At 34.0% G+C, this 14,248-nt stretch overlaps 2 protein-coding genes across 3 annotated transcripts; both read right to left on the bottom strand.

The window, feature by feature from the left end:
• Positions 1-746: 746 nt before the first annotated feature.
• Positions 747-5,862, bottom strand: LOC101253101 (glutamate receptor 3.1). Of its 2 annotated transcripts, none has more exons than XM_004243421.5 (6): positions 5,210-5,862; positions 2,912-4,254; positions 2,413-2,690; positions 2,248-2,279; positions 1,704-2,110; positions 747-1,393 (listed from the first exon to the last, which is right to left on the bottom strand). In XM_004243421.5, exons 1-6 carry the CDS (start codon positions 5,472-5,474, stop codon positions 986-988), a joined length of 2,733 nt encoding a protein of 910 aa, XP_004243469.1. In that variant the 5' UTR covers positions 5,475-5,862; the 3' UTR covers positions 747-985. The 2 variants fall into 2 exon arrangements, with proteins under 2 accessions (XP_004243469.1, XP_010323823.1); XM_010325521.4 differs by having other exon boundaries at positions 2,912-4,246; positions 5,210-5,798.
• A 2,513-nt stretch (positions 5,863-8,375) lies between these two features.
• On the bottom strand, positions 8,376-11,878 carry LOC101253395 (protein DETOXIFICATION 40). Its single transcript, XM_004243422.5, has 7 exons — positions 11,481-11,878; positions 10,746-11,377; positions 10,219-10,275; positions 9,890-10,128; positions 9,559-9,677; positions 8,743-8,829; positions 8,376-8,622 (listed from the first exon to the last, which is right to left on the bottom strand). The coding sequence occupies exons 1-7, from the start codon at positions 11,790-11,792 to the stop codon at positions 8,557-8,559; spliced, it is 1,512 nt and encodes a 503-aa protein (XP_004243470.1). The 5' UTR covers positions 11,793-11,878; the 3' UTR covers positions 8,376-8,556.
• Positions 11,879-14,248: the final 2,370 nt, after the last annotated feature.

The following is a 14,248-nucleotide window of genomic DNA, read 5'->3' as shown; positions in this document are numbered from 1 at the left end:
CGAGGACACCAAGTCCCTAAGGAATGGTGTGTATGGAGTGTAGTGCCCATGATTAAGGGAGGGCTAACGAGGACGGACATAAAGATGGACAAATAGGTTTCTAGGCTAACTAACTTTTGAAGAAAGGGTGCAAATGATACCATATGTGAATTCTATATTGAAACGAGAGAGGAAAGAACTTTATAAAACATCACAAATTCACATGTACCAACTTTTGGCCTCAAATAGCATAGCACATGAAGTGACAAATTAGTGAGGCATGTCGAGCCAAAATGGACAATACGTGTTACAATATGAGCTTGGGTTGTGACAATTATGATATCAAAGCTAGATACTTCCTCAAAACGATGAACAAACCACGAGGATGTTGAGTTCCTTGGGCGTATATGTGACATCCATGGCGAAGGGCAGACCGATGAGGACGAATCACAAATAGGACTGGCAAGCTTCTAATTAAGAAGCACATGATCCCTTAACTGAATCCATATTGGAACGAACGAGAGGAAAGTGGAAAGTTTTAATTACAAGGCATAATACAAGCTCACATGGTGTGCGTGCTTTTAGGCTTTATCTCAAAAGACAAATCAGTGATGCCTATTGAACCAAAGTGGTGGACATTAAATGTCATGATCTTCCATCATGGCATTAGCTCCATTTGAAAATGATTCAAGTAATTATTTCTATTGTACTCCTAATGACGTACTTTTATAGCCACATAAATCTCGTGGCATGTTTTATACCACAAGTTTTAAAAAAAGTATTTATATTCCGTCAAACTATTCTACAAAAATCGAAACAGAGAGAATATGTAAGGAACTCTGGGGGAATTGAGAGTTTTTTTACACTAAATCCTGCATTTGGTATAGCCATTTGTACAAGACATATACAGTTGGTGAGTAATATATAAGCATCTCTATCTAGTAAGTATCCCTAAATCTCAGTAACATGTATACTCTAATTGAATAAGAAACTAGATGAGCAAAGATTAGGATCCATTTGTTTGAGGTTGAGCATTATCTTGTTGAGCAAAAATTCTTTTGATAGCTTCTTCCTTCTCATCAATGAAGTCAAAGAAACTGTAGATCACATGTGAACATCTGGTGTTCGAGGGAGAAGAAAGGTCCGTATGATTCCTTTTGTATCGTATATATTGGCGAATACTTTTGAGTAGAAAGATTAACAGAGCAAGGACAGTGACAGCACCAGATAAAAGGTAGAGTGCCCAAAAGCTGCTCAAGTGGAGCTGGTCAGGCACCGAGTCTTTTCTCCTATCTGTTGGACAACCTAATTGGCAAAACCACTTTTCGTGTATCTCTTGAAGTTTCCCACTCTCCGCCAGTTTCAGGATTGCTGTTGACATATCGTTAGCCAGAGGAGAATCCTTTTTGAAAGCCTACATGCAAAGAAACATTCACTTAGAAGTGTAAATTGAGCATAACCATGCAATGAGTAGTGATTCACATTATCATCTATGAATTTAAGACATTTAGGCCAAGTTATTTTGAAGCTAAGGGGTCTCTAAATTGAATGACTTTCTCGAACATCCTACTACTAGTGGAATTAGTCATGACCAAGTCCAAAGTTATCTATACGAGGTGACTTCACTCATTTGCACTAGTTCAAGTTATGATTATTATTGGAGGTGTGTTAATCAGCAGAAAGTTTTAAACTGAACAAAAGGTGCATATGTATAGACCACTTACAAAACCCCATCCGCTCTTAGTAAATGGTCGACCAATGATCCCAAAATCAGTACGGTTTTGAAGGAACAACTCCATGTACGGAAGTTCATCAACAATTGCCATCACTCCTCCATTTCCTAAACCTTGCCGCAGTGCAGCTTCAAATTCTTCTGGAGATCGCAGAGATTTTAATCTTGATGGAGCTATGTTAAGAATGTCTTTCAAATAGCTATAGGCAAATGACCCAACTTGATATCCAATCAATGAGTTGCTTGCAATCAAACTATCAATTCCTGTGATCGGTGATGAAAGTTGCTGTACTGTAAGGATGGATGTCAAACTTGCTGTATAGCTTGATGTGATCACCAGGAGTAAGAATAGCCAAACCACCATTACCATTCGACCAAGAGTGCTTACGGTATTCTCTTCTGGAAATTACAAAGTAAAGTTACTAGCCTGCTAGAAGGATGGCCAATCACAGACAGCATAAATTTGAGCTTGATTCTTTTCATATACTAAGATCAAGCCATAAAAACTAGAAATGAAAACCCAAATAAATGCTTACGGTTTGTTTTGAATAGTGTTGAGAAGCTGAACCTGCATAATATTTGGAAAGAGTTAATTAGAGATGGTTGGAAGGGGTGTGTGCAGTCTTATTAGTATACCTGTTACAAGTGAATATAGAAGGATAAAATACATACAAGTAGTAATACTGAACATAGGGACTCACAGGAACATTGTTGTTATCTGTCTCTTAGGAGGACCACGAAAGTCCTCATTGACGCGATGCTCAAGTATCCAAATGACCACTGCTATTATAAGAAATGAAAGAGCTGTAACACCCCACATTTCCAGTGTAAAAGGTTTAAGGAAAACCCAAGCACTTGATTCTGAAGTATCAATGGGGGCTACTATGACAAGGCCTGTAGAAACATAAGGCTGAGTGAAATCAACCATCCTTGTCCTATTTGTGACAATAGCAATGTCTCCAATGGCTGCATCAAAGACCTATAAACAATCTTCAAAAGAATGAGCAGCACTTCCATGGCTTAAAAAAGATATAGGCAGTAGTGTGGAAACTTATTCTTGTAAATTACATCAGCTAGGCTGTATAAGTGAAATGGCAGTGCTAAGTATTTTTTATATGGAAGGGAAGAATAGTAAGAAACAAGAGTCAATTTTAGATGGCATTTGGTACTCGTAAAGAGCGATTAACAAAATATACTCACATCAGTTGCGACCATATTCACAAATGCATTATAATCTGGATTGGCAAGACCAGAACCAAATGGCACAAATGTGAAAGGAATATCATAAGGTACAAGCTTTCGTGCTTCATAAAAGAGATCTATGCAATAACCTTGTACATTGTGGCTGGCATTCAGTGTCACAAACTCAGTAAAACTAGCTCTTCTTGGAAATCCAATTCTCAAAGGTCTTTCATCATTAGCAATAACCCAACCACGTGGTGTTTCGCTCTTCCCACCAGGCCAACTTACACTCTTGAGATTCTGATTTAAGTTGGTAACAGCTGTTTCTTTGTTTTGTAGTGGTTTTGGAGGTAAAACCGAGAGACCAGAAAAATTTGACCAGTAGCCAACTATGTGAATCTCCTGTTTGACAATGTTAATGACTTCATAACCACTACCAATAAGATTTCTATCTTGACTGAAATGAATCTTTCCTGTCAAGCCAGTGAAGTTTGTTAGTGATAAGATATTCATTAGAAGTCCTCCACCATCAAATTCTTTAAGTTTCCCAAGCTGTAATTTATCACTTGTTGTACCATTTAACATATTGCTGAGAGAAAAACTTATGTTCCCTCCCTGTTGAAGTAGGTTATCAATTGAACGTGCTACTACCCACACAGTATCATAAGCATAAAGACCATATGCAGTCAATCCTGAGTGAACCAGCTCATTCTGCAGCAACTTTCTCCAGCGAGACAAAAAAGCTCTTTTCTGGGCACTTTGTGGAATATAGGGACGAAGACTGACTACACCTTCAAGAGTGCTTAGAAGAGATCTGTTTTTCGGGGAGAAAGAATCTAAAGTAGTAGAAAACCAATCAGTCATAAGCCACACATAATTGCTCCCATTCATTTTCAGCTTATGGACCGCATTGAAGAATCTCAACTGGGAGTCAGGATTGATATGCACAACAAAAACACGAGGTCCTAATGATTTCGATTGATTTAGCACATACATAATGTCAGTGATGTCATAATTGATAGGTAAGGGAAGCTTATATGAGATCTTTAACATTTTATTAGTAAGTGCATCATTTAAAGCAGCTATGCCATTTCTCCCATAGTCGTCATCCAGAAATATAGCAATGACTTCTTTCCATTCATAAAAGTAGACAATGTCAGCAACTGCTTCCATTTGGGATTGATCACTCTGTGTTGTTCGAAGGAAAAATGGAAACTGGAGGGAAGACAGTGTTGGATCAGTGGCAGCATACGAGATAAGAGGAACATGAAGACCATTTGAAATGAAAGAAATCATATGAGCTATTGCAGAAGACTGTGGACCAATTATTGCTACCACTTGCTTCTCAGTTACCTGTAAAGCTGACAAAAATAACTCTAATCATAAACTAAGCTGGATGGAATCTTGAACATGACTATCAACTTAAGAACATAATCTCTGTGCCTCCAGATGATATATCGTCTATACCTAGAAAACATTCCTTTATCTTTTTTTCTAGTTGCTGATTGGAAAGAAAATTACAGATGCTTATGATGCCTACACCCTCATCCTTTAATATGAGCTTTCTTATGCTTATATAGTATATATTCAGAGTATAATTTTATTGAAGAAATGTAATACTTCTGCCTTACATCTACCAAAAAAGATGATACATTATGTTTGCACTGAAGTAGCTTAGCAAGTTTCTTTTCATCCAAGAGACAACATCACCACTAGACCCAAGAAATGATTCATAATACTCCTACAGTAAGTGCCCCCTCTTGTTCTCTTAAGGATTAAAAAGGGCAAAAAAATCTTAATAATGACTGGTCACCGGGGTATGGAAACTGAAAGTGCATAAAGTTGATTTTCACCTCCTTCATAAACAAATTAGAGAAATAAACAACTCAAAATAACCAAAAACAACAACAATGACCATTAAGAATTAGTCGTTTTAAACTAGTACTCCATTATGAAAATAGCTAATGAAGTATCACTAGTGGAATGTCTCAAAGATGTCCACCATAGGCTAGTCAAGAGATTTTGGTGACCTAAGTACTACTACAAGCTTCTTGTGGAATTAGCGGAGGTGGGCACAAACAGGTATGAACACTACTCTAATTCAAGCTTAATAAAAACAACAACAAGCACCAAAACCAATGTAATCCTACAAGTAGGGTCTAGAGATGATGAAGTGTATGCATACCCTACCTGTTTCCGATAGAGTCTCAGTCAAGTTTCATAAGTAGTAAAGTAATTACAACAAGAATTTTCCACTAACATCAGAACAAGTGACAACTTTAAAATAACCAAAGTGGGAAGAGTTAAAATATTTACCTCCAATAGACCCCTTAAACACACTGCATTCAGAATCCTCCATAATCAAATTAAGACTAGTCCCATTCAGTATGCTAGGATCCCCATTGATATCAGAAACTGCTAACTCCATAGCTTTCTTAACTGCCCTACCCATGACTGAATCAAAAGCAAAAACTGCACCAACATTCACAACATCGGGTTTTTCACAGTTCCCATGTTTATTCTGCAACAGCCAAATGAAAACAAACAGTGGCAACACTCCCCAAAGAAACCTCATCCGCATCCCACCACTTCAAAAAAAAACTCAGAAAATGAATAAAGTTTGAAACTTTACTCAAGAAACCATATGGGGTTGACTAATTTCAAGTCAATCAAATCAAGAAAACCAGACCCTTTAAATGGCAGAAGAAATGATGGTGAAAAAAAGAAGAGAGTTCGTCAAAGAAGTAATTGCAGATACAAAATTAAGTTCCATGTGGTAAATTGGAGGAGCCCATTTCTCTGAACAGTCTGAAATTGAGAAAAACATGATGATATTATGGAGTAATAAATACTTGAAACATCAAACTAGTGAAGCAGCCTTTGAGTAATTTGGAAAGAGATTGGTGCTTTATTATAAATGAGTCTGAAGCTAGAAATTGAGAGAACACGAAGGTCCCACAATGATTTATGAGATTGGTAATTCTCCGTTTTAATTTATTTATCTTATTTTCTTTGTCGGTTCAAAAACCACGACTTTTCTTCCTGTCCTTTTTTACTATTACTCCCTTTGTTCATATTTAATGAGCACTCACACACTCCGTAAATTTCTCATTATGTAACAGAAATATAAAGCGTCCTACGTGATAAGCTCGATTCAAAAGATATTGAGGAGAGATTAATACCAAATCCTGCACGGGGATAACCATCCACCATACTAGCTAAGTCATGTCGAAGGACTTAAACTTTTTCAAAAATATCTATTCTCTTGAAGATATAATCGGTATCGTAAAAAATATTTTTTTCTTAATTTATCAAAAATAACTAATAAAAAGGGACAAGTAAAATTTAAAATAAGATAAGTAGAAAGGACCGAAGGGTTATTATTATTAAAAAAAAAGTACTCCATGTTTTAGTTTCTTTAGTTTAAAACTATACCTTTACCAAAAACTCTTTTACTTTTTAAAATTTCATATCAAATTAACACAAAGATAATAAACTAATTAAAACAGAAAACTAGGTAAATTTTTGACAATTGTGTGTAAAATAAGGATCATGTTCCCACGATGGAAAAGGTTTTAGGAGAAGAAAAAAGATTTAAGAGAGAATCTAATGCTCTATTGGAAGAGTAAAGATATTAATTAATTGTATGAACTGACAAACATGTACTCTAATAATGATCCAGTTGCAATTTTATTTAGATTTTTTATTCTTTTGACATTTTCATTTCAAATGTACCCATTTGCTAATAAAGAGGATGCTGTCTCAAACAGTTAATCACAGATCTACAACCCGTCTCAACTCTCAGTATAGTAAAAATAGTTATTGAAAACTAATAGTTAATTAAAAAATAATTAATCACTTTTATTCAATTCTATCTTAACAATTAGTTTAAAAAAATAACTATTTTAAAGTTACAAGAATATTTTAAGATTTATAAATATATTATAAAATCAAAAAAACAATCATTTTACTCTGATAAATAATTGTGAACGAAGGAAATATATTTATATGTTATCGATTCGTTAGAAGTTTAAGATTGTACTTTTAAAAGTATATTCGATCTCACCTTTTTACATTATCTTTTAACTTATTTCCTTATTTTTTTGGAATATTTTAGTGTTTAAATCCATATATATTAGGTAACTGTTCTCACATGGATGGTTTTTATATCACATATGCTTAAAAGTAATATAAACAAGTGGAAGAATATAATCTTTAATTTAATTAAAGTTGATTATTATTGAGCATCTATTTTCTACTTTCGTTTCCCAAAGATGAAGAAGAAAAGTTTAAATTAATTAAAAAGAAAAAGTTTCTTCTAGTCTTGATTGTGCTTAAGGAATCTAGACAACTATATTATAAACCCACAACACTTCCAAGTCCAAATACTTCAAAGGACTCTTTTAAGTTTATACATTTATTTTATTTGTTATATGTTCCCATGCAACAACTTGGTCCTTTTTTTTTTTTGAAGGATACCTTCAAAAAGAAATCTTGTAAAAGAAGAACTTTAATTAGGTTGAATTAAAGTTGGAGTTTTATTTGGATATAATTTAGATTTTTATAGTTGTATTTCTATTTCATAAACATAAAAATCTGATCATTTGTGACGATTATTAAAACTTCTCCAATTCTTATACAATTTTTAACAAATGAGCAAATTATAGTTTCAAAACAAGATATTAGAATATTCTCAGGCACCAAATACGTATCTCCCTCTATGTTCGTTTTATAGATACTATTTGCAATTATTAACTTTCAAATACATATAATTACAAAGATTTGGTGGTTCAATAAATCAACGATAATGATAATTAGCTATTCTTAGATAAAATCCTTTCATATTGTACGAACAATCTCTTCACGTTGAACATGAGTCTTTTGTAGAAAAAATGTTAAATTATGGGTCTTGTAAGCCTGTAAGTTCAACATCGTTCATTACGTTCTTTGGTGGCGTCTCTTCACGTTGAACATGAGTCTTTTGTAGAAAAAATGTTAAATTATGGGTCTTGTAAGCCTGTAAGTTCAACATCGTTCATTACGTTCTTTGGTGGCGTTGCCAACCAAACTTCCTCAGAATTTAAGGCGATTCTATGTTATAATATTTCATTTCACATTTTACAATTGTTATTTGCTTACTGCTTACAATTTATTACAAGTTAGTTCATTATAATCTTATTATTTGGTCAATTCAGACCACACTTTAAACCATGTGTACAAATTCAACTATAACTATTCGTAGTCGGTGACCATCTCATTTAAAAGGTTAAGTTGTTAGAGAAAATATACTTTTTAAAATTTTTGATAAGATGTCACCCACTTTTATAGTTAAGCCCCCTCACATACAGGCCTGATTATTTTTCATGGGTCAAACACGTGAAAATTCTTTTTAATTTTGGTGACAATGATTCAATTACGAGACGTATGTTTGCTCTGATATCATATTGAAGTGTGTGACTATCTCGTCAAAAAGCTTAAACTATTAGAGAAAAAACACTTTTAATAGTTAATTATATTCTTAAACAGAAACACGTTCGCGACGATATTGATAAGAGATGTTCAAGTTTCTAAGTTTTTTCATATTATTTCATTTCTTAGACCAGTTAGTCTTGCCAACATATCTAGCAAGACATACTAATTTGTGAGCAAATAAGAAAATTGTGCTACTCCTTCAGCTCTGGCTCTTTCTTGTCTCCCCATTTATTTAACCTGCCTTGAGCTGCTTCAACCTGCAAAGTCATAAATTTTTTTTGAAATAATTGCATTTAGCTCTGTGAAAATAATTCTTATGGTCAAGTACTCAAGTTCCCATAAAAAAAGATGGGTAAAAGAAGTTTAATATATTTTACCTCTTTGTTCCAATCAGTTCGAATTGTGATCCATATTAAAATTACTGTTTGCATAACTGTACCACCCATCATTCCTAACCATATACCCTGTACATATGCACCCAACCAAAAAAATTAGTACATTTGAGACGAGTTTTAATATAAAGAGAGTGATAGTGTTATGCTACGAAAATAATAGATAGTTAAGGGATGAAACTCGTGATTGGCCGCAAGGCCGGCCCAACTCAATTCTTGAAATAAGTGGAGTTGGGCTTAATATTTTTGTCCCATTTATGAACGAGACTTTTAAGCCCGTTCCATTTGGCCCGTTGAAGCCTCTGAGGCGAGCTCGTAGGCTATTAATTTTTTAAAATATTTTTATATATATTTTTAATAGTGTTTTATTTGTAAAAATTTTATGAATAAACATTTTGAAAAATAAAAAATCAAGTATTTTGCAGTATCATATTGCATTGTGAATTGTAGATAAAGATGAACTTCTTAAGGACATGTTGATTCAAATGTGATCGATGGTGGATTTATAAATGAACTTTTGTATGAATTGATATCGTGTTCATAGCCATCAACATTCGATACTCTTTCTAAGAGAATAATATTGTTCGGTTTTTGGTTGAAGGGTAACCCTGTCCCAACCCGTAGCTCGCTTAGGGCTGGGTTGGGCCGCTATTTTATTGACCCTTTAATTAAAAGGGTCAACCCGCCCCAACCCATTTAACTCTCTACCCGTTAGGGTTGGGTTGGGTTGGACCCGCTTGACACCTTTAGGTATGTTTTCTTACTATTAACTCTACTTTGTATTATATAGTGAAATCATACCTTAGCACCAAGTTTGAAGTAGAACCCAAGAAGAGCACCCAATGGGACTCCCACAATGTAATAGCAGCCTACATTGACATAAGCCACAAAAGTTTGCCATCCACAGCCAACAGCCACACCTATATAAGATTCAAATTTATAAATCCTTATTCAATGTGTGGCACCAGAACTAGACGCGTTTTATTCAGATCCCACCTAAGTGAATAAAACGCGCCAAGTTTAGGAAGAACTTTAGATGTTCTGCCAAAACAAATAATCTCAATCATGTTATACTAATTTGATTGAATATGCAGAAACTAGAGAGTAATTAAGATGCCTAATATGTAATTACCAGATAAGACAGGCTGAATTCCATTAAGTGCAAGGGTAAGCGCGAGCAACGGACAGAGATCAGAGACAGCTTCAGCCACAACTTCTCCTCCAGTGAAGGCATAGCTAAGGACGTCACGAAATGTGAGAACAAGGATTGCAGCAATCACTGAGGTGATGAAAGAGCATGTTGTGACAACTCTCACTGAAAATGATGCTGATTTTGGATGCCCTGCTCCCAATTCATTGCTAACTCGTACACTGTTAAATTATCAATGATTTAACATTAAATGTAAGTCGATAAATGTACTATGCTTTTTACATCGATAATGTGGAGAAAGGAAGCCTGACCTTGCGGCTGCATTGAATCCAACTGATATCATGAACACCAAACCACAAATCGTCATGCTTTTAATTTGTCGTTTTGACATGACAGAATAAAAAGGGGATAAACAATAAGGTTAGGTTATTGAAAATAATCAACTGACTTTATCCAAAGCAGCAACAAAAACAGATATAAAGATACTCAATGTGCTTAATGTAATGATGAAACAAGTTGGAAATTAGTTAGTTACTTCTTTTAACCATCACAAAGCATATTCTATTATTATGATTTATGATGATCAAATTATTTCGATTGAAGACCATTAAAACAAAGCTAAAAAGGTTTGTGGACTTCTTTAACAAGACGCAAAGATAGCCGTTACATGAGGCTGCTTTTTACTACTACTAACAACTGTACTATGTTCTAAAAGGTCTTTAAGAAGGCACATTTTAGGCTTTTATGTTACAAAATAGAGTCGTGAAACTTTGATACACGAAATAAACTATAATGATGTGATCATTTGTGAAACTTTACTGAAGGATTAGTCTCTTACCAAATAGAAAGCGAATCCAAAGTCAATTCTGGATTTTCAAGCAAGCCAGCAAGCAGAACGATTATCTGAAAATACCATGACTCCAAGCATAGCATCACAGCTGATGCTGCTGATAACTTAAAGAACTCTGGCAAACCCGAAAACGCCTTCCAACTAAACCCATTCCATGTTGTATTACAGTTCTCACTCTTCAAAATATAGACAAATTGACCTATCACTATCATCCACCACGACAAACTCAATACGAGTGACACCCCTAGCAAACCCAGCCCAAGTTTATAAGTAGCCACCCAACTCATCACTAGATGCAACACCAATGTCGCTGCAGAAATGTAAGCACTCGGTGCCACAATGCTCTGCGCTTGAAGGAATTTCTGGATCGGAAAATTCACAGCATACGCGAAAATTTGTGGTATCAGACCATACACAAATATCGCAGCTGCTGATGCAATTTCCGGTGATTGCCCTAGAAATAGCAAAATTGGCTTACTGAAAACATAAACAAATGTGAGCAATACCCCTGTTAGAACGAGAAGAATCGTCGATCTCTGAAGATAAACTCCTAACATATCGTATTTCCTCGCTCCATATGCCTGACCACAAAGTGTCTCCACTGCACTTCCCATGCCCAACTATTAAAAAAAAATTTAAAATTATGTATAATTTTTCACATAATCAATCAATTGTTATAATCATCGGAGAAATCAAGGTGTTTTTATATATACATTAGCATACCATAAGTCCATACACAAAAATTTGAATTCCAGTATTTCCAAGTGAAGCAGCAGCAAGCTCAAGGTTACCAATGTGTCCAGAGAAGATCTGTGTAGACATCGACATGAGATAATTGATCATGTAAACCATAACGGCAGGAGCAGCAAGGGAGAAAAGGAGTTTCATTTCGATCCACGTCGCCTGACGCAGACGATTCCATCGAGGTAACGAATGATCCAATAGAACACTCTCCAATTCAATGCTGGATTCAGAATCTGAAGCTCTGCTTTTTTCTATAAATGGCTGGTTAACATCATTTTCAGAGGATGCCATGGTTGACGATGGAGAATTTGAGAGTGCAAAAAAAAAAAAAGTGAAGTTATGGGAATTTGGTTATAGAATGGTGAATGTATGGTTTGTATATATATGAAAAAACATGAATAGAAAATCTAGGCTTATTAATATAAATGTCTATATATAATAAGGATAGATATTTATTTATTTTTTTTTACTAAAAGCCATATTTTTCGGGGAGGTGATTACGAGGTAATAAGCTCTCATCAATAAAAGTAAAATTAAAACAATCAAACTTATAACTTAGCTATTAAGATTGCTTATTATAGATATTTGATCATTGATCCTCTTTGAGCTTACTTTGTTTAGGTTAAATGTTTTTTAAAAGGTTAATCTTTGATATTTTTGATAGATTTTGATTGAAAAATTAAAAATAAAAGGACATATTTTGGGATACAGATTTTATTTCATTTTCAAAAAGAAAAGGGAAAATTCACACACGAAAAATCTCTCTCTCTGTTAATTAAATTTAAGTAAATAAATTTGTATTATATTAGTGATATTTTAATTATTAGTCTAGAAAGACTTAGCTAATGTTATTATCCATGTCTAAAAAGTCATTGGGACTTGTCTAGGGCGGAACATTTGTAAAATATTTTAAGACGCGCGCATAAAATTTAAGCAAAATTTATATTTTAAACATTTTGATTGTACGCGCTCTAAATATGCGTAACGCTAAAAAATTAGGGTTCGTTCAATTATTTCTTCCCTAATCAGTGTGACCTTCAAATTCTTTTAACAAATCAACGTAAACTTTCAATTACCTATAATAAATAAGATCACTGAGTGTATCTAAAATAACTAGCCATGATATTAAGCCAATTATTGCATAATAACCAATTGAGGATGGATTGAACATTAGTCTGAAAATACCAAAACAATTGAAATTTATATATTCATTTATTTCTATTGTCTTGGTTTATCACTCAAAATTATCATATACTTATATGAGTTTGAAAACAATTTTGTATTTTTCATAAAAGATGAATATTTTAAATTATACGTAGTACTGATGATATTTGTTGTTTTGGTTTTAGAAAGGTAATATGAATAGTTTAATAATATAGTTTAAGAAATTGTGAAATTTTCAATTGTGTGGAAGTTAAAAAAATATAATTCATTTGTATCTTATGAATAACTTTAACAGTATTAAATTATTTGTACTTTAAAAATATGCTATTTTTAAAAATGATTTTTCTTAAATTTTAAAGCGTTTTCTAAGTTTAATATTAATATATTATAAATAAAATAAAATAGGGAGAAGGGACAAATATGCCCCTAAACTATTTGAAAAGGTTTAGATATGCCCTTTTGAGCGTTAGTTGGCCAACTCGGAATATCCACTCATTTTACTTTTATTTAAATGCCAAATGGATTTTCCACGTCATTTTTATTATTATCACTTGACATTTATATTCAAGGGAAAAGGGTCAAATATGCCCCTAAACTATTCAAAAGGTCTAGATATACCCCGTTTAAAGTTTGGTCAATTTATACCCTCGCGTCCAAACTTTTGGTCTACATATGCCCTTATGGATGTTAGTTGGTCAATTCGAGATATCCAACTCATTTTACTTTTCTTTAAATGTCAAATGGATTTTCCACATCATTTTTATATATTATTACTTGACATTTATATTAAAAGAGAAAGGGGCCTATTATGCCCCTAACTATCCGACCTAATTTTAAAACACATATATGACCCGTCTTTTAAGTAATCTATACAACCTGACCCTTTTTTTTAAATACCCTATATGGGCCGGATTAGGGCATAATTGAACCATTTAAATGGCGAACACTATCGTGCTCTGATTAGAACTGCCGAGGAATCAATGGCACGACAACTAAAGGAAAAGGAAGTCGAGGTTTGAAAAGCGTTTAGGCGCAACGCAGAGCTGGAGGCGCAAATCTGGAAGGCAAGGGCTAGAGCAGAGGAATTCACCGCAACAACGTTACAAACACAACTGCAAGCTGCAGCAGGCGATGATGATGTAAATAAAAAAATAATTCACACATATATGAGTCGGATTAGGGGCATAATTGAACCATTTAAAAGACGATCGTATATGTGTTTTAAAATTGGGTCGGATAGTTAGGGCATAAGTGACCCCTTTCTCTTTTAATATAAATGTCAAGTAATAATATATATAAATGATGTGAAATCCCATTTGGCATTTAAAGAAAAGTAAATTGAGTTGGATATTTTGAGTTGACCAACTAAACACCCATAAGGGCATATGTAGACCAAAAGTTGGACGCGAGGGTATAAATGGACAAAACTTTAAACGGGGGTATATCTAGACCTTTCGAATAGTTTAGGGTCATATTTGACACTTTTCCCTTGAATATAAATGTCAAGGGATGATACATAAAAATGACGTGGAATATCCATTTGACATTTAAATAAAAGTAAAATGAGTTGGATATTCCGAGTT

This window comes from Solanum lycopersicum, chromosome 7 (genome assembly GCF_036512215.1).
Source record: "Solanum lycopersicum chromosome 7, SLM_r2.1".
Taxonomy (NCBI): domain Eukaryota; kingdom Viridiplantae; phylum Streptophyta; class Magnoliopsida; order Solanales; family Solanaceae; genus Solanum; species Solanum lycopersicum.
The sequence above is the reverse complement of the archived record's forward strand: the minus strand, read 5'-3'. Positions and strand labels throughout refer to the sequence as shown.

Bases quoted from the DNA above. Each gene is read 5' to 3' on its own strand.
- LOC101253101 (XM_004243421.5), bottom strand. From the start codon at position 5,474: ATGCGGATGAGGTTTCTTTGGGGAGTGTTGCCACTGTTTGTTTTCATT. The intron at 2,280-2,412 runs GTGAGTCCCTAT...AATATTATGCAG, and splicing joins CAGATAACAACAATGTTCCT to GTTCAGCTTCTCAACACTAT. The intron at 1,394-1,703 runs GTAAGTGGTCTA...CTTTGCATGTAG, and splicing joins CTAAGAGCGGATGGGGTTTT to GCTTTCAAAAAGGATTCTCC.
- LOC101253395 (XM_004243422.5), bottom strand. From the start codon at position 11,792: ATGGCATCCTCTGAAAATGATGTTAACCAGCCATTTATAGAAAAAAGC. The intron at 11,378-11,480 runs GTATGCTAATGT...TTTTTTTAATAG, and splicing joins TTTTTGTGTATGGACTTATG to TTGGGCATGGGAAGTGCAGT. The intron at 10,129-10,218 runs GTCAGGCTTCCT...ATAATTTAACAG, and splicing joins GGATTCAATGCAGCCGCAAG to TGTACGAGTTAGCAATGAAT.